General features: G+C 42.7%; 2 protein-coding genes across 7 annotated transcripts in view; one reads left to right on the top strand and one right to left on the bottom strand.

Moving 5' to 3' along the window:
* The window catches only part of LOC147012078 (voltage-dependent T-type calcium channel subunit alpha-1G-like), a 283,844-nt gene extending 258,901 nt beyond the window's left edge, over positions 1–24,943 (top strand). For 5 of the 6 annotated variants that reach the window (XM_085858268.1, XM_085858266.1, XM_085858267.1 and 2 more), the window contains 9 exons: positions 3,694–3,827; positions 4,154–4,224; positions 5,306–5,384; positions 6,241–6,362; positions 8,660–9,016; positions 9,399–9,518; positions 19,319–19,466; positions 19,792–19,922; positions 21,408–24,943. In XM_085858268.1, the coding sequence (XP_085714394.1) occupies positions 3,694–3,827; positions 4,154–4,224; positions 5,306–5,384; positions 6,241–6,362; positions 8,660–9,016; positions 9,399–9,518; positions 19,319–19,466; positions 19,792–19,922; positions 21,408–22,274 (2,029 nt within the window). In that variant the 3' untranslated portion in view covers positions 22,275–24,943. Of the gene's footprint in view, positions 1–3,693; positions 3,828–4,153; positions 4,225–5,305; positions 5,385–6,240; positions 6,363–8,659; positions 9,017–9,398; positions 9,519–19,318; positions 19,467–19,791; positions 19,923–20,540; positions 20,617–21,407 lie in introns of all 6 variants that reach the window. The other variant, XM_085858270.1, reaches the window with a different exon arrangement.
* Positions 16,095–25,000, bottom strand: part of LOC147012077 (spermatogenesis-associated protein 20-like) — a 73,234-nt gene continuing 64,328 nt past the window's right edge. Inside the window, exon 4 of the mRNA XM_085858271.1 lies at positions 16,095–16,250. Coding sequence (XP_085714397.1) covers positions 16,095–16,250 — 156 coding nt within the window. The remainder of the gene's footprint in view (positions 16,251–25,000) is intronic.

The raw sequence follows: 25,000 nt of genomic DNA, 5'->3' as shown, positions 1-25,000 counted from the left end.
TGGTTTGAGTCCCGCCACTGAGCCAGATCGTCGAAGACCGCACGAGGCGGGCAGGTCCAAGCACAGGCTCTGGTTTCCAGCTCACCTTTCCTCGAGCTGGAAGCCTTCAATAAAGACCTGACGGGGTCCATTTCTTTGGGTGTGTGTCTGTGTGTGGACCCGTCTCTTAAGTAGAATTGATAAGTGCTTTTGCTCACTGTATATTGCCTGCCTGATATTCGGATAACTCTGCCCTTACGTGCTTCCCGCCCCGATTATTATTGTAATAAATTTCCCTATTGTTGAATGTCCCAGCTCGTTCCCTGTCATTTCTTTTATTGACTTAGCACAGTGCGTGTTGAGAAATAGCGAGACAGTAAATTGTTCATTTGGACCGACAAGCGTTGGTGACCATCAGCTCAGGTTACACACGGTTTGAGCATGGTAACGGCTCGTCTCGCTTGAGGTCTGTCGAGGGTGTGAATTCCCCGGTAGCTTTGCCACATGGGTAATTAGTTATATTGAAGTTTGGTAATTAACCCTACCCCACACGGTCGAATTATTGGGGATTCATGGTCCTGTAAGGGACCCGTGCCTTTCGGACTTATCCGAGGGTCACGACCTAAATTCCGGTGTGTTTGGTGGAGCCGACTCCACCGCTCCCTCTAGCGGTCGTGCTCGCCACCGAGACTCGGCCCCACAACAATATTGGTGGTCGAGGTGGTGAGTTTTTGGCGAACGAAGGTTGAGCAAGGTGAGACGCCATTGTAAATTGGCACGCAGATTTTGAATGAAAGGGCGCGCCATGTGTGCGCCGTATAGCGAGTTTGTTCTTTTGGTGATTCTCTCACAGGAGGCTGCTTGGTGTGTGTGCTTCCTTGCTTGCTTGATTTGATTTGTACCATGGATAAAAGGAAAGGGTTGAAATGGAAATCAGAATAGAAGATGGAGATATAGTTTATGGACCCACGCAACACACTTCGTCCCGTTAACCCACTAGACATGAGGGGAAAATCTGACTGCATGAAGACTAATGAAATAACTGCCTTGGGATGACTGTATGTTCGGTGCCATTGCCTGAGAGGCATGCAGTTTTGCATAACCGCAATACTATAAACAAAGAAAGGGTGGGTCTTTCTTTGGTTACCCTGTGCTTTTCCTCTCATTAAATAATGGAGGTACTGAAGGCTTTGCTCCAATCTCATCATCTGGTGAGCTGCCTTGCAAAGGGAAGATAGACAGCAGGTACTCCCACAGAGTGGGTTTTCTGTTTTCTTTGCACTTTTTTTATGAGTTTTGCGGAATGAAGGGTTTTATGGTGGCAGGAGTGAAATTCCTGCCATCAACCTCCAAGATAAAGGTAATCCACCTGCAGTAGGACGTCTGCAGATGCAATTAAGCACCAGATATGGATGGCCATTGGCTTACGAAGAGCGCCTTTGCCCTTTGATGTGAAGGGAGGCGCTCCTCAAAGTGCCAGGCAGTATGGACGCTCCTCATGCACTGTTAATGCAAAAGGCGTGACGGCAGATGCTCTCTAAACTGCCAGCCAGTAAAGATGCTGACCAAGCCGGTATAACTGATTTCTTACACATTTTTCGCACATGCAATATATTACCTTGCATCTTTCAGCACATACACCTCAGGGCTCGCTTGTGGAGCATCCACAAATGACACGAGACCCTGAGTAGTTCTTTACCAAGCTAAGCACCACACGATACCACATGACAGAGCACCTCCCACCTGCTCCTCTCACTCACCTACATCGACACCTTGTTGAGCCCCATGGAGGCTCAACCTACTCATGTATGGGTGAGAAAGGGGTCGCCACATACCCCAACTTCTTTCTTTCTGTCCCCTCGTCTCTCTAATTTCCCTGGATGAATGTGGCACCTCACTGTATTAAGGCCAGTTCTATAAGGGGTTTCTTTGAGTGCTAGAAATAAGGCTTTCTTATGTGACACTGCATTTCTGTAAATACTTAAATCTTTGTAAATATGTGCCTGTTTAATTCAAGATTTGCTGTTTCCAAACCTGCTCGATTGTCTCTTTCCTTCATTGATTAGACATAGCGAACATAATAAATAGGATGTTGTGCCCCAATGATTCGCTCCATTAGAATAGCCAACGCCAACGGTTTCACTCAGCCGTACCATAATAAGTAGACGAGGTGGGACGTTGAGAGCACAGTTCCAATCTAGGTGGGGTGAGTAAGGTAACGTGGGTAAGGTAGAGCAGGAACTCTGTCAATCTTGGAGTGGAGACCCTCAGACGGCGTCCATGGTTACTGAACAACCCGTCACATCACGTCGCATCGCTGAGTTATTGTTGGGTCGCAAAGTTATCCGTATCTGTGGAGGTAGATCTCAAGGAAGGTTGGAGGTTGAGTTGCAACCCTCGTGTCCGAGAAACCCACTCGTGAACCCCATGCTCACCCCGAAATCTGTAACAATATGTGTGGAATTATTAAAGTGTTCTGAACTTGGACCAATGCCGTGATGATGTCTTCATGACAACATCAGGACTGCAAAACCGGAAAGGCCTCTAGCAGTTAAAGAATTTAAGTGAAAAGATGTCACCAAGCAGATGAAAAGTGAAGCTACCACCTGCTTTCACCATTATTGGAGCTTGTCAGAGCAACACATCACTGTTTCATCCACTTAGTGACTTTGAAGCCTTTTAGCTTATATACTGGCTAATGATGCACCACTACCTGTGATTGGTGAGGCTAGATTGTGTTTGCAACCCACAAGTGGGTTCCAAATACAATCCAAACCCACAATCCAAACAAGTGCCATCTACCACATGGAAACATTGTGTTTCACCCACTTATCACATCCAGGAAGCATCATCATTCTTATGCAGTCAGGAGATGTACAAATGGAATTAATGAAGTGCTCCGAACTTGGATCAACGTCGTGATGATGTCATCACAACGATGTCATGACTGCAAACCCAGAAGGGTATCTCGCAGTTCAAGAATGCAAAGTCAAAAGCTCATCAGGGCAACACATTTCTGTTTCATCCACCACTTAGTGAATTTGAAGCCTTTCTGCTTCCAGACTGGTGTGTGTGTGTGTGTGTGTGTGTGTGTGTGTGTGTGTGTGTGTGTGTGTGTGTGTGTGTGTGTGTGTATGTGTGTGTGCGCGCGCGCGCGTGCGTGTGCACGTATGGCCTCTTTTTTGATTTATATGCAAGTCCATACCCCTTGGGGCTAATTTCCCTGAAATTTGCCGTTTGACATTATTTTCACATGCGAAAGGTCAACCTCACAATAAAAACTTTCTATTTTTAATCAAATCAAATTTAAAACATGAAATAACGGTGTTTTTGACGAGAGGAGCAGAGTTTGGCTTAAGTGTTCACCCTTTTGCGTCACCTTCGAAGGTGAATTCTTTGTCCGGAATCGAACCAATTGTATTATTAATTATTTATATTCCATTTACAGAATGAAAATATAGAAATATATATGCATGAAGGTTCCTTAATTCTTAATCAACATTTCTATCCCACCTTACTTTATGAAACAGCAGTCTCTTTTACAATCTTGAGGAATTGTGGGAGGTCAGAGCCAGAAAAGTGGAGGCAAAAGGAAGGACTGACTCATGAAAGCCTTGTACAGAAGACTTCACTGACATTTCTAAAGGATGTAGACCACCGAATGTAAGCCAGGTCTTGTTCTGACTTTGTCATGCCATGTGTCTTGTGGAGCAGGTGGAACCAGTTGGACATTGCCATTGTCATCCTCTCCATTGTGGGAATTATTCTGGAGGAGATGAAAATGAATCTTGTGCTGCCCTTAAATCCAACAATCATTCGCATCATGCGTGTACTGCGCATCGCTCGAGGTGCCTTGCTACGACTTGCTGTATCCCTCAGCTTCTTTCTTTGGATCATTGTATTTAGCTTTTGTTCAGCTACCTCCCTGCTTCACCTTCTGGCCTAATTCCTCTTCCCTTCAATTATCCATTTCTTTACTTTATTGTTGGCTTTTCATGAAGACAATGACATAATATTAATGCATCTTACATCGAGTTTGGACAAGATGAAATAACATCATATGATAAACTACAACAGTGACATATTTTCAATCATACTCTTCAATGCTTGGCAGGATGGGAGAGCAACAGGGATAGAAATGTTTTCCCCTCTTCCTTGTGCCAAATCCTAACAGTGTTGAAACTCCTGAAAGCAGCAAAAGGCATGCGTGCGCTGCTGCACACTGTCATGCTCGCTCTGCCTCAGGTAGGCTGAGGCTGCACAGACACGCCTGGGCTTGCACAGCAAGTACAATATGTATATGGTTGCTGGAAGGGTTTTTTTTTTAATGATTTTCACTGCCCAGGGCACAACTGGGATTAATGATGTGCATGTCATATATTTATTCATTCTTACTGAGCTGTAGTACAAAGCCATCTGTTTATCTGACACAGCTTTGGATGTACGGCATTCGAAGTGAACATTATTTAGAATCAAATCAATAAAACAAAACACATGCACTTTTGTAGTTTTATCTCATCTAAAACAATCGCTTGTCCTCTTTTGATAGTAGGTTACATTATGTAGCAGTTTGGGGTGGGAAACCTGGATTGGCTGGGATGTGAATTTAATTGTGATTGTAACAGCTTATAACAGTGATTTTGATCTAATGCTCATAGTGGAGCTTGTTCAGATAACACATGCAGGACAAGGACATTAGGAAACAAAAGTGTACCTTTCCATTGATTACAAAAACTTAGTAGACAATGGAGAAATACACAAGGTACATGGGATTTGACTGATCTCAGCATCATGAGCCACAGACTCAGATGGGAATGCTAAACAGGCCAATCCAAACAAATGATATTTGGGGAAAAAACAGAGCATAGGGTAGTTATAGTAACGGAATTATGGATATTTGCCGAATGATGTACATCAGCTCAAACAGGCTACACAGGGGTCAAAGATTGGATGACATGAAATAAGAGGTTTGTGTTTCATTCAATTATCATTCATTAATCTATTTATTCGTTCATTCAATCATTCATTGTTTTTAATTTATTCATTCAAGTATTCCTTCATTATGTTATTTGTTTATTAATTTGTGTTTCATTCATGGTTATTCAGTAAACCATTCATTTATTCACTTGCTTGCTTTCCATATTTCCTGTGCTTCATTCTGAACACCTGCTGTATCATTATTGCTATGACTGGTGGCATTAATTATTTATTCCCCAATCTCAACACAGCAGCCAGGATGGTTGTTCATCCATACCAGACAGCAGAGCACATTCCATATTATAAAAAAGCCAGCAATAGTTGAGAAATTTGGTGTCTCTCCTTGCAGGTGGGGAACCTTGGGCTGCTCTTCATGCTCTTGTTCTTCATCTATGCTGCTTTGGGTGTTGAGCTCTTTGGCGAGCTGGGTGAGTCACAAAATGGAGATAGAGAGAGTGTGTGTGATTAATCAGGAGAAAAATGGAGTTAATAGTACAGTTAACATGAACCGACTTGTCTCACTGGGCAAGAATAATGGCGTGAACTACAGATCACTTTGGCTAATTTAAATATTTCTGGGCTCTGCTTCATGATCATTTGGCAATGAATCTGGAAGTTAAGGGTTGTTTCTTTGCATAATAATTCTCTATCCCAAGATTACAGAGCCTTTGCCAGTAAAAGAGACATCTCAAATAATTTCAGACTTGCACACTGGTTGTCGATTTCGGTCCGTCTGGAAGATCATGTTTTTTTATCATTGTATTCTAGGTAAGTTAATGAATGTCATGAATAGTTGTTTGATGTGATGAATATTTATACTCGATCCCTCACAGGAGGTTTTGTGGGATCTTTAATTACACTTTCTGAACTTGTGCCACATTTTCAAACAAGCAGCACAGGTTGCCAGGAGAACTTGCACGTAGCATACTCGCCTTTGAGCTCTCTAGTTTGTGTTTGATTCATGACTCAACTCTAAAATGCCACCCTGTGTTGAGTATAAGAGCTGCATCACTGAGTGTACCGGTCTTCTGAAGGGAAGTTAAGCTGGTTGTTCCATGTGCTCGCATTCGCTGATAGCTCACAAAGATCCCTTGAGAATGCCATTGTTTGGTGGTATCAAGGTCAAATTATACATTCCTGCCCTGATCTACAAGGAACACTGCATAAGCTGCAACCCCTGAAATGATTAAATCAACAGCAGAATCGCAAGACAAGCATATTATGTGCATTTTATTCCAGGATCAAAACATGTGATGGCTTCTTTCCTGTATATTTGTTGCTCAGTGTGTACAGAAGAGACCCCTTGTGATGGGTTAGGCCGCTATGCCTCCTTCAGAAACTTTGGTATGGCACTGCTCACACTCTTCCGCATCTCGACTGGCGATAATTGGAATGGCATCCTCAAGGTTTATTTATTCTCTTGATCTTATCCATACATCTACTAATATGCATTTGTAATTCTGCCAAATATTGTTTGATAATGAGTACATTTGTGGTTGTTTCATATGAAATGGTTTGTAATAAAAAGCATTATGCTTACCTGCATGTTGAAATATTTCATGATTTTACATCCCCCCCCCCTTTCCCTTTTCAATCTCCAATGGAATGTGAGGTAATTACATGAATTTAGAAGGAATTAAGGCAGGAGGAGGCCATTCGGCCCATAATGCCTGCACTACACCAATACCAGATTTAATCAATCCATCAATACCCCTTCCCATCATGTGCAGCTTCTTTTTTTTTGGATGCTGCACTGGTACTTATTTCGCCAACCTCAGAAAGATGACAGGCTGAGTCAACCCCCCTGGTGTTAATTCAGGACCCTAGGATGCCAAGCTACCACTCTAACCACTCGGCCAACACCAGGTTAACAAATGTTAAATATCTGATGATATATTGGAGAACAATATGCTTTTAAGTCTGGCACATAACATTACCATAAGTGGATATGAGTACTATATACTGTACTAGACGACCCGTGAACCCGTTAGCTTCCCGTTGTGACAGCGGTTGATGAAAAAAATCATTTCAAGAAAAAATAAAAGATAGCTCCAGCGAACTATACTGCTGAGGTTGTTTGCATTGATCAAATACTCCCGAAGAGTACTTGACTGAATTGGGAATTGATTTTTTTTCGTTTCCCGATTTGAACGAAACTTGATATTGCGCGTCAATGTGAAAGAAAAAAAATGGAGAAAAGAAAGTCGAAGAAATTATTGTGCGTCATCCTCGAAACACAATTTTATTTATTCATGAACACGGAAGTATTAGATCAAAATAGCGATGTATACTTTATGCTTAAAAATAAATCATTCTTTGTCTATACTAAATGTTTGAGATTTTAAAATAAATCATTTCAAGAAAAAAAACAAAAGATAGCTCCCACGAACTATACTGCTGAGGTTGTTTGCATTGATGAAATACTCCCGAATAGTACTTGACTGAATCGGGAATTGATTTTTTTTTCGTTTCCCGATTTGAACGAAACTTGATATTGCACGTCAATGTGAAAAAGAAAGTCGAAGAAATTATTGTGCGTCATCCTTGAAACACAATTTAATTTATTAATGAACATGGAAGTATTAGATCAAAATAGCGATGTATACTTTATGCTGAAAAATAAATCATTCTTTGTCTATACTAAATGTTTGAGATTTTAAAATAAATCATTTCAAGAAAAAAACAAAAGATAGCTCCAGCGAACTATACCGCTGAGGTTGTTTGCATTGATCAAATTCTCCCAAAGAGTACTTGACTAAATCGGGAATTGATTTTTAATAATTTTTTCGTTGCCCGATTTTAACGAAACTTGAAACTGCATACCACAGGCGAATGATGAGTAACGTGGGCTGAAAATTTTTGCGCTCTTGTATACCATTTTGGCTGTATTTCAGGAACATACATACAAGATGAGAGTTTTAGTAATATACTAGATGACCCATGAAACCCGTTGGGTTCCCGTTGTTATAGCAGTTGATAAAAAAACGTTTCAAAAAGAAAAAAAGATAGCTCCAGCGAACTATACCGCCGAGGTTGTTTGCATTGATCAAATAATCCGGAAGAGTCGTTGACTGAATCGGGAATTAATTTTTTTTAATAAATTTTTTCGTTGCTCGATTTGAACGAAAGTTGATATTGCACGTCAATGTGAAAAAAAAAAATTGAGAAAAGAAAGTCGAACAAATTATTGTGCGTAATCTTCTAAACACAATTTTATTTATTAATGAACACGGAAGTATTAGATCAAAATGGCGATGTTTATTTTATGCTTAAAAATAAATCGTTCTTTGTCTATACTAAATGTTTGAGATTTAAAAATAAATCATTTCAAGAAAAAAAAAAAAAGAAGATAGCTCCAGCGAACTATACCACAGAGGTTGTTTACATTGATCAAATACTCCCGAAGAGTACTTGACTGAATCTGGAATTGATTTTTTAATATTTTTTTCCGTTGCCCGATTTGAATGAAACTTGATACTGCACACCGCAGGCGAATGGTGAGTAAGGTGACCCTAACATTTTTGCGCTATCGTGTACCATTTTGGCTGTATTTCAGGAACATACATACATACATACATACATACATGATGAGAGTTTTAGTAATATATAGATAGATGACACATTTCATGGGCCAAAAATACTTTTTATTGTACTTGGTATTCTTTTTTTATCCTTATTTCATTATGTATCCCCACCACCCCAGGACACATTGCGCTCCTGTGCTGATGATTTAGTGGAGTCTGAGCATGGTTGCTGTGGCTATGATGCCATCGTGTCACCGATCTACTTTGTTACCTTTGTACTGCTAACACAATTTGTTCTGGTCAATGTTGTGGTGGCTGTTCTCATGAAACATCTTGAAGAGAGTAATAAAGAGATGGCGGAAGAGGCTGAGGCTAAGGCCAATGAGGAACATGATGAAGAAATGCAACGTCTGCGAGGGGAAAGGGAACTGGTTGGTGATGGAGAGGCCAATTGTAAAGAAAAGGATGGGGAGAGTGTTTCTGGTGCAGTTCGGAACTCTTCTGACAAGTCATCGCTGTCTCAAGGAATGAGTGTGGTAAAGACTTTATTTTTAGTTAATAGTGATCATGGCTTAGGGAAGAGCTAAATGACTGGGGATGAGAGCTTAACACAGCAACAATATAGCAGAAGGTTATGGGCAGCCAAAGGGATGGAAAAACGGGCAAGGAGGGAATAGACAGTACAGCTCAGTGTAGACATTATTGAAAGGACAGATGAGTGGACAAAAATACATGTGAGCTTATAGAAAAAGCAGGGCAAATATTGGTGAAGAAAGTGCAGGTGGATTAGAGAAGAGTCAGGCAAATTGGAAAAGATTAGGATTTAGAACGGGCTCTTCTCGTACAGTTCGTTATACCATGCCTTAATGTTATGATTCTCTGTTGAACAGATGTTTATTATTCCTTGCCTCTCTGCAGGACTCACTCGAGTTAAGAACACCAGAGCCCGGGGCGTCAATCTTTCCGCTTTCCCAGCTACCACCAAATTATTCAATCTTCACTTCCCCGGAGCATTGCCTCCCTCACCAAACTCCAAAGGTACGAGGCTATAGAAGGAATGGTGCTTTTAAGGTTTAACTACATGTCCACTTTAGAACTGTTTTCAGAAGTGGTGTTATGAATTATTATCGTTGTGTTATCGTGAGCTCATTCTAATTTAAAACAAGTGCGTTTCTGTGATAACCACAAAGACTTTTGGTTGTGAAAGGCAAAGTACTGTACATCGTCTTTTTTTTTAAAGAAAATTTTTTATTCTAGTGTTGGTAACCAATATCTACAATGGCATGTGGCCTGCTTTAATGCAAGTGCTGGAAATAAATATGGTAGCAAGTGAGATAAAATAGAGTAGTGGTTCTCAATCGACTTACAATAATGTGCCACACTTGCAGCTCGCGATGTGTTACGTGGGCAGCACCCACGCAACTACTTCATGTGTTTCTAATTTTAAAATATTTTGTATTTTTCTATGTCTAATCTACTCGGGAACTCCACTCTAACAAACCATGGGTGGCAGCGAGTTGTTTTTTTTTTAACCACAAATTGTGAAAGTTAACCAATGAGTGTGCTCTAAAAAGTCGAGGAGTTTTGATTTGTGAGGCACTTGTATCCACAAGCGATATGACTTTTAGAACACGCTCATTAGATACTCCATAATTTCTGGTTCAGGAAAAAAAAATCTTTCCTTTTTCTATTTTTTCTTTTTTAACAGGATGTCACTTGGAACGTAGCAGTGTGCTGATTGTGCCATGTGTGATCTGCACACTGCTGGTTGAGAACGACAAATTATTATATAATGTCTGGGAAACAAGAACATCAAGCTCATTGAAATTTATATGATTTGCTACAAAGTAGGCTGATATTGTCTGTCAACTACATTGATACGAAAGAGCAACAGGGGAGCAAGAAGTTTTTGACAAGAAGCTATTTAGAATGATGTATTGCATTGGCTGCATCCGAAAGAATATGAAGTCTTACACTTCACTGGGACAAGTTTGTGGACAAAGTTGGAGAACACCTTGAAAAGTAATGAAAGTATCATTTTTCTTCATACACATTCAAGCTGAGATCAGAGTATAAACAAAATTCCAGGTCAAATTTGAAATACCCTTCGACAATTAAAGTTGATTCCACATAAACTGGGCTCATGGTCCCCTACATGTGACTATCCCTTAAAATTCTTTCATGTTTGTTACCTGGACACCTTTCACAAAAACCCTTATGTTTTAACACAACTCTTCAAGATCATTGGAATCTCCCACAATGAAGCTGAGTCCATGGGCCTTTCACTTTCCCTTCGTAGACAGGTCAGAGGTCTCTCTTTCTGCAGGGCCCACGTGGTACACCATCATCCCTCTTCTCGTGAGACTCCCAAAATCCATAATCACTGCTCACCTCCACTCATTTGTCCCTCCTTTTTCCCACCTGTGGATCCAATTTCCATATTCTCGTCAATCTCATTCTTCCCTCCAGGTCATCAAGATAGCTGTTCACCACCATTTCAGATCATCTGCCATTCAGAACCATGGCCTTTTCTACCCCCATATTACCCCCACCCCCTCCACGAGCAAACTTCCTTCCAAATTTCCAGTTTTTCCTTTCTGAGAGTTTGCTTCTATAACCATCCTGTCTGCCCCATGCATCCTCCCATACCCCCAATTCCTTCCCACATCCCTTATTTGTCTAAGTCTCCCTCTATTTTGTCCTTCAACCCTGCTGTTAATGTTTCCCCTCTCTTTCTACTGTGTATTTTATGTTTCATCCTGATCCGTTCAGTGTTCTGGCTCTTCCACAAACCTTGACTGTATACCAAAAAAATTCTCATATTTTGGAAACTGATGCCAGAGATAGGGTAATCGCAAGGCCAATTTATTATTTTGGAGGCATTTTACAGCAACTGCAGCTTCAAAACAATCGGAGAGATCTTCACAAAATTGCTGTTTTGCTTTACAACCTTGTATTGATCACTAACCTACGACTATGTTTTACCAGGAATTTAAATACAAGTTTTACAAGATTCTCTTTAACCTCAATGATACCTGATGATGCTCAGATCTCTGCTTCAAATCCCCTTATGTGTATATATATATATATATACATATGTATACATACTGTATACACTATACACATTAGGAGATCATAAGGAGATGTGTATGCTGTATTTTCCATTGTCTACTAATGTCATTGTAATTCACAACAAAATTCACTGATGTCTACTAACATCTTTGGCCTGCATGTGATGTATGTACAAGCTCCACAAAGCCTTAAATAAATGTAAAACTAGAATGGCACTCGTAATGCACATAGTCTCACATCACTCGCTCATTCTTAACAAAAATACCATCGTTAGCGGAACACACCACTATTATTGAAATTAATGTGAGAGAAAACCTTCGGAGTATAAGGCTTGATTTCACTTGATTGAAGCCGTCTCTACAAACACAAAAGGAATACATGTGCAGTCAATCACCGCAAAATATATCAGCAATTAGCCAGCATAAGCACGGAGTCTGGTATACTCTCAATTCTCACCATTCAACGAGCACCAAGTGAACCACCGCTGTAAATGACAATGCCCCAGGGACAATCCCCCCGACAGCGCGGCATCTCGGTTTTATCTGTCTCGTGTGCGAGCCACGCGACACGTGATCGCGCGTCACTTCATCTTTTATTTCATCACATTCTCCCCGTATTTAAAATGTAACTAGAGGTTCAACTAACGCACCATGATTACTTCAAAGCAAGAGGAGCATACATTTCAAGCAGTGTGAACTATTTAAACTACAGAAGCATGCATTTCAAGCAGTGAGGATTATTTTGAGTTATAGAAGCATGGTAAGGTGCCATCGAGGGATGCCGATAATCCCCTTTACAGATCGAGTCGTCGAGCGGGTTTTATCCGTCGACCTCTCTGGGAGTAAATGGTGGTTTCACTTGAGGGAGGCTTCCAATCCCCTTGGGGAGCCTCGATTCGTGCCGGGGATGACTCCTCAATTGCTCTCGGGTGGAATGCAGTAGCTCCGTCTACGTCAACCCCGACGCCACCATTCTCGGGTGGAGAAGTTCCTGAGGGGGAAACACCTGGGGAGGGAATGTCAGAGGGAGGAGTACCTGCGGGAGCCAGATGGCGAACCGACACAGTGGTCTCCTGCCATCAGGAAGTCTAACATGAGCATACTCAGGATTAGCATCGATGAGTTCGACCTTCTCCACCATCGGTTCATACTTGCTTTGTCGTACCGGGCGCTTCATGAGGACTGTACCCGGATAGGTTAGCCAGTTGGGCACCGATTGGCCACCAGTATATCGTCGTTGGTGAGTAAACATTCGTTCGTGCGGAGTAGCATTGATGGACGTACAGAGCAAAGAGCGTATGGAATTCCATTGTACCAAATGACTCCATTGTACCGTTCCACCTGCCCATTACCCTGTGGGTTGTAACCCGTCGTTCGACTAGTTGCTATGCCTTGTTCAAATAGGAACTGTTTGAGCTCGGCCGACATGAAACCCGGTCCTCTGTCTGAATGTATGTACGAAGGTTTCCCAAACATGGCAAAGAGGTCAGAGAGACATTTCACGACAGTGCCCGAGGTCATATCCGAGCACGGGAATGCAAATGGGAACCTTGAGTATTCATCAACAACAGTGAGTATGTATCTGTTGTCTGTCTCAGTCGGCAGGGGCCCTTTGAAGTCGATATTTAGTCTCTCAAAGGGTGAAGTGGCCTTGATCAACCTGCCAGGAGCAGCGCCATAGAATCTGGGTTTTAGTTCAGCACAAACAGGGCATGAAGCACTCATTTGTTTAATATCTTCGATAGAATATGGAAGGTTTTGTCTGCGCACAAAATGTGCCATTCTGGTTACCCCTGGGTGGCACAGAGACACATGAAGGTCTTGCAACGCCCGACCGGATGGCGCCGAATAGTAGACCCGAGAGAAGGTGTCTGCAGCAGGATTTTCCCTCCCAGGCCGATAAACAATGTCGTAACTGTAACAGGAAAGGTCTATCCGCCATCTCATCATTTTCTCGTTCTTAATTTTCCCGTTATTTTTCCCATCAAACATGAAGGCAACGGATCGCTGGTCCGTGACGAATGTGAAGTGGTTGCCCAGTAAATAATGTCTCCATTTACGTATGGCTTCGACAATAGCGTATGCTTCCTTCTCTATCGCCGAGTGTCTCTGCTCGCTTCCAGAGAGAGTTCTCGAGAAGAACGCGACGGGTCGGCCGGATTGATTGAGCGTCGCGGCGATCGCATGATCGCAAGCGTCCGTTTCCACCACAAACGGCATCGTGCTATCGATCGATAATACCACGGAATTACTGATATCATCTTTGAGGCTGTGGAAAGCTTTTACAACAGCGGCATCTAGCGGGAAGTTTTTGCAATGCACCAGGGGATGTATTTTCTCAGAGTATTGGGGAATCCATCTTGCATAGTACGCGAACATCCCAATCACCCGACGCAATGACTGCAGGTCATGAGGTGGGGGTAGCTCACGGAGCAGGCGCAATCGTTCAGGATCGGGCTTAATCGTGCCGTCGGCTATTGTGTAGCCGAGAAGATCAATTGACTTTGCCGAGAATACGCATTTGTCGTAGTTGAGTGTCAGATTATATTTTCTAGCAATGCTCAAGAATCTGTCCAGATTCGCATCATGTTCCCCCCGATCCTTACCGCACACCGTGACATTGTCCACGTAAACAAAAGTGTCTTTGAGGTTTTCATCTGAGATGATGTCATCCATAACTCGTTGGAAGCAAGCTACTCCATTAGTGACACTGAACGGGATCCTCTTAAATTGATAGAGGCGTCTACCTGCCTCGAACGCAGTGTAAGGTTTGTCTTCCTCTCGAATGGGAATTTGATGATAGGTGCTTCGTAAATCGATGGTGCTGAATATTTTGTAGTTGGCCACGCGTTCGACCATGCGATTCGACCATGGTGGGTGAAGCGATTGACCGTTTGAGAGTAATCGACAACCATTCGTTTCTTATGGTTCTGGCTGGTGGTCACCAATACCTGCACGCGCCATGGCGAATCGCTCGGTTCTATAATACCTTCTTCCAGTAATCGCTTAGTCTCAGAAGTGATGAAGTTCATATCGGCGGTGGTATATCATCACGATTTGATCGCTATCGGTTTACAGTCCGGCGACAAGTTAGCAAACAGCAGGGGGGCACGCGTTCGACCATGCGATTCGACCATGGTGGGTGAAGCGATTGACCGTTTGAGAGTAATCGACAACCATTCGTTTCTTATGGTTCTGGCTGGTGGTCACCAATACCTGCACGCGCCATGGCGAATCGCTCGGTTCTATAATACCTTCTTCCAGTAATCGCTTAGTCTCAGAAGTGATGAAGTTCATATCGGCGGTGGTATATCATCACGATTTGATCGCTATCGGTTTACAGTCCGGCGACAAGTTAGCAAACAGCAGGGGGGACGATACCTCTGCAGTGGTCAGAGCATTTAGAATTAGACGAGGTTTGTTTCCTCCAAAGGGTATTTCGACATTCGTGTGCTGCTTGAGCACATTATGACTCAAAATTACATCTGCGCATAAATCACGAAGCACCAGTACCCTTACATCCCGATACGTGTAGCCTTTTACGTCCAGCTCAACATTGCAGTACCCTCGTACGCTGGACAGTGGTGATGTGGAGGCCATGCATACCGTATTGTCTGTTGGGTGGATCTTCCATTTCCTGCCCTTCGCTAGTGAGCTGTTGACGAAACTTTCAGAGCTACCGGTATCGATCAGAGCCTCAGCCATATGCCCGTTAATTCGTACGTTGATGATAACTTTGGATAGATTCCCCGGTGAAGCTGCTGTTACTTTCTTTTGTGAGTAGAGGGCTGCAGAAGTGGGTTTATTTCTTCTAAGAGTAGATTTGCATACCCTGGCATAATGCCCTTTCTTGTCACAGTTCATGCATGTGGCATCCCTGGCGGGGAATTTGCTACGTGGGTGTCTTTTATACCCACAAAAGAAACATTTACCAACCGAAGTAGTTGCCGAGGAGTTTGACGAGGTCTGGGTGTCCGATTCCTCGGGTTTATCTCCATCCTCAGTGTCGGAGGTATCCCAGGGAGTTCTTTGAGTTTCCGCTGTAGCAGCATTCATTAGCAACACCGGTGTCCCATATGACTCAGATTGCTGCTGAGCCGCGTCCATAGCTCGGGCCTGGTCAGCAACCGTTTCAAGATTGGGTTGTGCTTTTTCCAGTAAGCGTTGCCGAATGGGGGCTGACCTGAGCCCCTGGATGAAAGCCTCTCGGGTCGCTTCATCTCGATGTTCCTCGGCGGTTACAGCCCGGAAATTGCAGTCTTTGCCCAACTGCCTCAGAGCTTGCAGGTACTGATCGATTGTCTCACCGGCTTCTTGCCTGCGTGTGGTGAGAAGATGTCTTGTGTATACCTCGTTCTTGCGCTTCACGTAGAGTGCCCGCAGCACGTCGATCGCTGCGTCATAGGTGTCACACTCCGAGAAGAGCCTGAATACACTTGGCGAGACATGGTTTACAAGTGCGGCCAGTTTGTCGGCTCCCTCTTCAATGATGGTCAGATAGTGTGAGAAGGAGCGGTACCAATGGGTCCACTTCATTTCCGAGTCAGTGGCGTTTGGGTCCGCATCGAACCTCTCCGGCTTGTAGATCTTGTCCATAGTCGGTTGAGGAAGTCGAAGGAATCAAGTGAAATAAATTGAAATGAATGTGAGAGAAAACCTTCGGAGTATAAGGCTTTATTTCACTTGATTGAAGCCGTCTCTACAAACACAAAAGGAATACATGTGCAGTCAATCACCGCAAAATATATCAGCAATTAGCCAGCATAAGCACGGAGTCCGGTATACTCCCAATTCTCACCATTCAACGAGCACCAAGTGAACCACCGCCGTAAATGACAATGCCCCAAGGACAATCCCCCCGACAGCGCGGCATCTCGGTTTTATCTGTCTCGTGTGCGAGCCACGTGACACGTGATCGCGCGTCACTTCATCTTATTTCATCACAGTTATGGCCCACTGCTATTATGACCCACATACCCATATCATCCACGCACCCAATAATGGCACATACATTGCCATTATCCTTAGCTTTATTGATTATTAGGATATTTAACGACCATAGTTTTGTGTACATGAAGGCTAAATTGTGTCAATGAAGGTGAATATGAAAAAAATTCAATCTATATTCCCCATGGCTCGTCGATCATATGTATGAAGTTTTGCATTAATCTGTTAAGTGGTTCTGGAGAAGATTTTTTTTTGTAACGTTTTTATTTTCAATTAAATATGGCCACCAGACCATGTGACCAATGATGTCATAAATGTATTTCTTCACTCACATCGGGTTTTAGATCAGATACTGTAAATGAAATTTCAGATATTTTGGATTCTGATTTTGATTCAACCAATTTTTTTTTTGTATACATCGTCGAGGCTCGTTTGAGAGCCAACACATAACACACATCAAGGGGTGGCATGAGACAAGAGGGGCAGGAGAGGGAAGGACAAAACAGTGGGGAACAGACATTAGGAGATCTGTGGAATGGAGAGGGATGGGGTGGGGAACCCTTGGAACACAAGATGGACATGATGGGGACTTTCAGGAAGGAAAGCAGGGAATTTGAAGGAGGTGGGTTTGGGGGGATTAACGGGAAGAAAAGATCGAGGTTATGGATGGGGGAAGAAAAGATCGAGGTTTTGGAAGGGGGAAGATAAGGATGAACAGCTGTTTTGAAGGCCTGAAGGGAAGAATGGGATTGAAGAGAATGTGGGAGTTTATTCCAAAGGCAGAAAAAAGAGGAATGAAAGAGTGAAGGTGAGCAGTGATTCGTGATTTTGGTAGTTTTTCCAGAAGGGGGTTGCTGGCGGACCTTGAGTACCCTGCGGAAACATGGTGGGGACATATCGCAGACAGAGCAGGGGCGGGGGGGGGGGCAAGACTGGAGAGGCGATGGTGGAAGACAGAAAGACCACCGACCAATCTGCGGTGAGAGAGTGAGAGGCCCAAAGACTCAACCTCATCGCGGGAGATACCAATGATCCTAAATGCCTTAGTTTACACAGTGTGAAGCCGAGAAAGGTGAAAGGCAGGAGCACCAGCCCAGAGGGGAGAGCAGTACTCCATCAGGCTGTGGACGAAAGCTTTGTATGTGGTCAGGAGCTCAGGTGGGCTGAGGAAGGACTGAGCACGACTGAGGATTCCCAGTCGACGACTCGCTTTGTAGGCCAGTTTGGAAAAATGTGGCTTTCCCAGGAAAGATCATGGCAGATAGTGAGATCCAGAAGCTTGAATGAAAGGACTTCCTCCAGAGGATTGTTGAGAGGGTAGATGGGGAGGGGGGAGTGGTGGTTCTAAACGGTCCTTTCGGAGAGACATAGTGAGAGTGTGAGATTTGTCAAGATTGAAAGACATGTTCCACGTGCTGGACCAGTTTGTGATTTTATGCAGATCTGCAGAGAGCGAAGAAGCTGCGGCTTGCCCGTCTGAGGGATGACAGGTGGTACGACAGAGGGTGGAGTCATCAGCAACGAGATAAAGAGGATTTTCCAGAGAGTCAGAAAGATCATTGATGAAAACCAGAAAAATAACAGGGCCCAGAACGCTACCTTGAGGAACTCCAGCCTGGACAGGAAGAGTGGATGTGGGATCTCCATTTTGGGCCACACGTTGGCTGTGACAGGAGAGGAAGTCTGTGAGCCATGAGTGGAGATGGCCTTGGATACCATAGGAAGAGAGTTTGGTGAGCAGGGCAGGGTGCCAGACCATGTCAAAAGCACGCGATATGTCTAGGGATATGGATCTGATTTCATGTCTGGCATTCAGTATCTCCATCCATTGTTGGGAGAGGAGAAGCAGCCTATCCAGGGTAGAGTGACCTGTTCTGAAACCAAAGATTATGGATGGAATACCACTTCACCGATGATGTCATCGTTATCACCCTGTGTACCCAGATGGGAGATGATGACATATGCTGAGTTTCAATTTTTTTCATGGAGTGGTTTTGGAGGTGTCCAATTATTTTCTTTTAAACCAATATCACTGCCATACCATGTGACCCATGACATCACAATTATCTCTAAAATATTATCGATGGAGAGTCCATCCTATGTTTAACATTTTGCTTCGATCAGACAAGTAGTTGCAAAGAAAAAAAATTAAAGTGAAACTTTTCTAGCAGTGGACACACAGAGACAGACAGACAGACAGACAGACAGACAGACAGAAAGACAGACCAGGGCATTACAATGATTTCACATCCCCCTTAGGGTGAGAATAATAAATCTGACTGGATAAAATAAGACATTTGTGTGTGTGCGTGCATGCGTGCATGCGTGTGTACGTTTGTCTGATAATTATAAAATCCAAAATGGCTGGACCAACCTCCACAAAATTTTGTATATTTCTGGGGGTACCCAGAGTTAGGTAATGGACACAAAAAAAAATCCACATCCTCCTCCCCCCCCCACACACACACACGCACACACAAGGCAATTAAATTAAAATATTCATGACAGTGCATTCAAGGCATAATGTAACATGTAGCACCTCCTTAACCTAAGATAAACTTCCCCTGTTCATTACTTTCAATCTTGAGAGATGACAGCTTGAATGACAATGTTCCCAAATGGCCACATTATATTCGTATTCATGATAGAACTGGGTAATCCCTCCTTCCTCCCACGCCCACCCTGAATACAGCCTTATTCGATCATTATGCAGAAATGCAAGGTGATTCCAGCAATGTAATGCTGTCCAAAATTTAAGACTTGATTAACCTTTGAAAAAAAAAAATGATTTCTGATATTGGTTGATTCTCAATGTTGCAGGCGCAGAAGAGTCCACAGCATCATCCCCTTGTACAAACACCCTCTCCAGCATGGAAAGACAAGTCTGAAAGGGTCTCTACAGATATGCGAATGCGACAACAGCCAATACGTGATAGCAGCAGTGACGATGGAAATGACAGCTGGGAAGGTGTTTGCTCAAACTTTCTGAGTTTATGAACTGGCTAACTCTTTTAACACAGGCATTTTAATGATTAAATGCCCCTACCCTAAAAGGGGATGTAACAAATTACATTACTGGCAAATAGGTATTCAAAATATACCATTACTGTATTATTGAAGTTGAGGAAAATATTTGATATTTGGAATATCAGGTCAAATAGTACATGCATCAATGTCAAATTTTACACTCGCCAACCCCTCTTCCCCTCTCCCCCCCCCCTCCCCCTTCACCAACCCCCAAAAATACACCATTCTGAAGACTTTATCTTTAGGTTTGTTTCCTCCCATTCCAGGAGAACGAGTTAGACCAAAACAAGAAGCTTGTGACTTTTTCCCAAAGACACCCTACAGGATGTCTGCATCACGACGGTCGCCTGCAACCCGACGCCCCATGTCCCGGCATGGAAGTAGACTTCAGAGACAGGTGGGTGAACATGGTGAAGACTGAATAATTTAGCCTCCACAAAGTTATTCACCATCCATATGAAAAAGTGCATTATCAAGATGTCACAGGACTTATGCTCATGATGACCCACTATTTTCTGGGAGATAACCAATATTTTTGGTGAGAATCGATTCATACATACATTTCTAAAAAGAGGAGATGGTTCAGGGGATACCTGTTATGTGGCTCCAAGTTTCAAGCTGCTCTTACCAAATGGAATCTGACGTGTGCAGTTTGCCCTGCTTGCTTGCATGCTATTACATTGCTTTGATACTTGCATGGCAGCTAATATAACACCGCTGCAGATTGTACCCATGGCACACCGATTGCATCGGTACTGCACAAGGTGCATCCTCTCCCTGAAAGTTCCATGGAAATTTCATATTTGGAACTCTTTTCCTTTCTTCGCTGCAAATTGCCAAAAGACAGAATCTTTTTTGATGTTATGGCTCTGCAGCATGGTGGTCGGGACTTTCTTTTTCAAATCGACATGAGTCTTGGTACATGGCCTACAGGACTCAGCTTGCTTGGGGGTTTGCAAATTCCGTCTGCAGGTGTTCCTCGCAGCAAATTTGACATGTCCCTTCTACTGAACAGAACTCCCCGTACCCAGACGAAGGCCCGAATCCTCATGGTTTCATCGAATCGTGACCGCGTTGGAAGCTGAGCCCATGTAAGTGCAAATGGGACATGACCAGAGAGCCACGCCCAAATTTGATGGTTTGTTTACTGAGAAATATAGCACTCGCATGACATTAACTGGAATCCTGGCTATCATTAACCGATAATTTAATCAGATGCATCTTCATTGTCCGTGAGAAAGCACACGCTTGCTTGTAGCTGTGATTGGTGAAAAAAAAAATTGTTAAAATTTAGCAAACTTGTTGTATGTGGTGCAGTGTTTTGATGCCCCATAGATCACTAAATTGCAAATGGGTAGGATACAACAAGCCTTTGGATATGTACAGTAAAGGAGTCGTGCTGTTCCAGAATGTCAGCTGCCATTATCAAGAAATTATCATATCCTCATCATCAATAAAATAAACCCCTTTTCCATCGTTGTAATATGGAGAACTTATAATCTGAGCATCCACCAATCAATAAACTCCAATTTACTGATCCAACAATTATGAAAACCCATTTCATTGACATACTGACCTGGAAACTTTGGTGCACTAACCTACCAAGCAAGAAGCTTCAATACACCTATCATGTCATCAGGAAACTCCCAACGAGAAAGGTCTCACTACTTTGCTCATCCCACAATCAAGATACTGCATTCTGCTCATTCATTGCAAGAGGCTTGTTGCATCACATCCATTTGTGATATTGCTTGATTTTCCACCTTTTTGTCTACATCTCATTCGGTATTGATGCATCAAATGTCATGTAATTTTATTTGACGAACACGTCATAGCCAAATTGCAAGTTTTTGACTTTCCTGTTGTTATCCGATTTGTTTAGATGGCGATTTGCCTCGACTCCCTCGAAGCAGTGTGCTCTCAGACTCCAAGTGAAGGAAGCCCCTTTGCCGAGGAAGCTCCTAACTGTATGCCATGTCCATCGCAGCTCTCTGCCCCACAGGAAACAAAAGTTGCTCGGCAGAGCCTGAGCGCTGAATTAGTACTGTATGCAGACGACGTGGACCCGACGGTTAATCAGATACATGCATTCAGCAGCTCTGTACCTGGTTTTGGCAGGGGACACCATCGGTACTCTGCCTCACCATTGAGGTATAATTTAAGGTCACATTCTCGTTTAATTGGAGGATCTGGAAGGCAGGACCATCAAAGGGACAACCAGCCATTCCTCAGAAACCAAGGTGTAAATTTGGGAATAAAGTGCAACAACAGCAGGGCCAACCAAAATGAAACTGGTCTTCCCGAACTGCGGGGATCCCATCGGAAACGAAAACCAAACCAACCAACAGTCACTGCAGAACCTACAAAGGGTTCCTATGGTAAAAGACGAACATTGCTTGTTTGGGCTGGTGAAATGGGGAGCTCCTCAGAGATCCCAGATGAGGAACATCAGCAATCAGCCCACACAAATCGCTTCCTGGCTGGCCCAGCCGCTTCCCTAGAAACACCCGAAAGGCGGGACTCAGGCAGCAGCTTGTCGGACCCCCCACAAGATGGGGGTACCAGCCCAGCTTTGTGCACACAGGCCTGGTTGAACTGGCACACTGCTGACACGTGGGTTCTGTCAGATGAGCAGGCCTCAAAGGGACCTGTGCCACAGAACATGGCAGGTCTTTTACAAGCATTTTACCACAAGGAGAATGATGATTTACTGATGGACCCAATTGTTCCAGAACAGTGTCGTTTTTAGATTCATTCTTTTGGGATCCAACTTGCTTCAGCTATTTGCGATTTACAAGCACTGAGCTTTAGAATTTAACACCAAAAGACAATGAGCAGTGCAATGAATCACTGAAAAAGGCTTCAAGAATATACTTTTACAGGGACAAAAATGTGAATGGAATGCTGTTTTTATTAAAAGAAAAATTGCATCACTGCAAAAACTTATTTATTATCTGTGCTTAGCATTAAATTAAGATGCGACTTTAAACCATGGTGTACTGCAACTTGACATGTGATAAGTGGCTCGAGTAGGTAGAAACGAACAGGGAGCAATGGATTTAAAATGCTGTCGGAGACCAAAATTAGATCCATCAACTCCTGGCTTCGCCAACATTAAGGCTTACTAGGCTTGTCTAGAATTGGAAAGAGGACAAAAGATAAAAAGGAAAAGACGGAATGAAAAGCTAAAATTTGTACAAAGCGTGTATAATTTTGGCCACACTGTGAACGATGAGCCAATAGTCTCAGACAGCTGTTTGGAGCACATCAGAAAAGTAAAAGAAGAAAGGTTTGCAAGACTTCAAAGGCGAACTACATCAAATGGACACAAATACGACAACTTGAAATCATTCCGATCAATCTCTTGCACACATAATATGGAAATGGCCCCTAATGTTGGGCTTGGGCTTGGGTTCAGGCATGCACATGAAGAAAGTAGATAATTTCCAGAGAGAAAGAATACAATTAACATAACACTAAAAACAGACACACATATTATAAAGAAAAAGAAATGGAGGTAGAAATGACATCATTATTTGCGGAGCAACGAAGATGCAGCATGATCGGGATGAGAGAAACACAGAGGTAAAAGTGTTTCAAAAGCGTGGGTGTACTGAATATTTGATGGTTTTCAGAGCTTTGCAATATGTGTAGACGTGGGTTCGAAGCAGATACCTATGCTTTGTTTTGCAGCACAGAAAGACAAGACCAGCAGTAGATTTTCTTTTTTTTGGGGGGGGGGGGGAGGGAAGGCAACTTTGGCAGCTGTGCATGCAGCTTTCCCAGTGCTATGCCAAAGGCTCAAATAAAATCAGCAGCATTTTGTTTTCTTTGCACTAGCACTTTACAGCACATATTTGTGAAACACACGAATGCCATTTCTGGAACACTGTTGTTGTCAGTATAGGCATACTATCACACAACAGCTTTCTTTAAGTTTTCCTATTCCATCAAGGCAATCCATCCATCACAACACCTTCCACCCTCACAGTCACAACACACAAACATGTTTTCATTGTCCAGGCCAAAGCAAAGCAAAATGATCGCAGCTGCTCCAAGATTTATGCAGTGCATTTGGAAACTTATTGGTGTGTGTGAGCTTGAGGCTTTTGACACATGTTCTCGTTGGAGATTTCAAAATACTGTACATTTAAGTTCTACAGTTCTCTTTATATAATAGGTATTTGACGATTTTTAAACAAGGAAGCAAAATGCAGCAATTTCTTTGTTTAAAAATTCAAAAACATTTAAAAATACAATCGACTCTCCTTTTTCGTCTTTGTCTGTTCCATCACCTTGTCTCGTTAACAATGTTCCAGCTTTCCTCACGCCATTCCCCTGGGAAAGCCATTTGTGGTGTGGATGAGGACACTGATATCAAATTTGGGACTGTGCTTTTGTGCAGTAAGAGAAACTAGTTTATGAGCGATTCGGTTGCACCAAGCAAGATATTTAAGAATTATAATTTGCATCCTTTTTGCATGCTGTCTTTTTTCCCGGAATAAAAAGATCCACAAAGTTTGTAAAGCCAGTGAAAGATGTTTCCAAACACATTGGCAATGGAGGATTTGTGTCAGGTGGCAGAGGAGTAAGAAGGGGTGGTGGGGGTAGAGAGGATCTGGGTATGACACATTCAGTGTATTCACACTTTATAAAATCGCACAGGTCTTTTTGAATTTATTGCAGAAAACACATTGATTACCAAATTTCTCGACTCCTGTCTGAATGTATTAAAAAAATTCTGCCATTCTCACTTTTAATGAAATACTTTATCATGCAACGAATACTGAACATATTGAACCATAAACTGCCATTTGCCTTATTAGTTTCACAAAATTTTGCACACCCATTGTTCCTCGATTAGCTTGAACAGTTTCCCAATAGCATTGTGTAGCTCAAGGTTGAGAGATGAAGCTGGCCAGGTTCAGTTTGTCATCTTTATTGGCAAATGATTGGATGGCTGCAATGACAACTTGTACAATAACACTGTACATATGCATAAGTTGAATGATTTCTATTTTTGCAAGTAGGTTTTCACATCTGATAACGATTTGGAGTGATGATAAGATGACGTCTGCCATTGTAAGCCTGCACAACGGCTCTTCCAGGTATTATTTCTGCATGATGCTTGAATAGCACACGATAAACAACTGCTTCAGTTTAACAAAGCCATTTAAAATAAGACATTTGCCTCAAAATAAGACATTTACATGATTCCATTTGTTTCAGCCAAATGTTTATCGTCCCTTTTTGCCATTCTTGTATTTTGATGTCAGTTGCTGTTGAAATGCAAACCTTTTTTATTTTTACATTGTTTACAGCATAACCAAGTTGACTGCAGTACAACTGAAATGGCTACAACTCATTTTTAAAGCATTTGTCTCAGTTGTTCACAATTAAATCTGGGACCAAATGAAATGTCTTTCTCTTGCATCATTGTCAGCCTATTTGAACCCCTCGTCTTCTGTTTGGCCA

This window comes from Eptatretus burgeri, chromosome 15 (assembly GCF_056783735.1).
Source record: "Eptatretus burgeri isolate ZD-2024b chromosome 15, Ebu_testis_v1, whole genome shotgun sequence".
Classification (NCBI taxonomy): Eukaryota; Metazoa; Chordata; class Myxini; order Myxiniformes; family Myxinidae; genus Eptatretus; species Eptatretus burgeri.
This window is presented reverse-complemented; position numbering and strand designations above follow the sequence as displayed.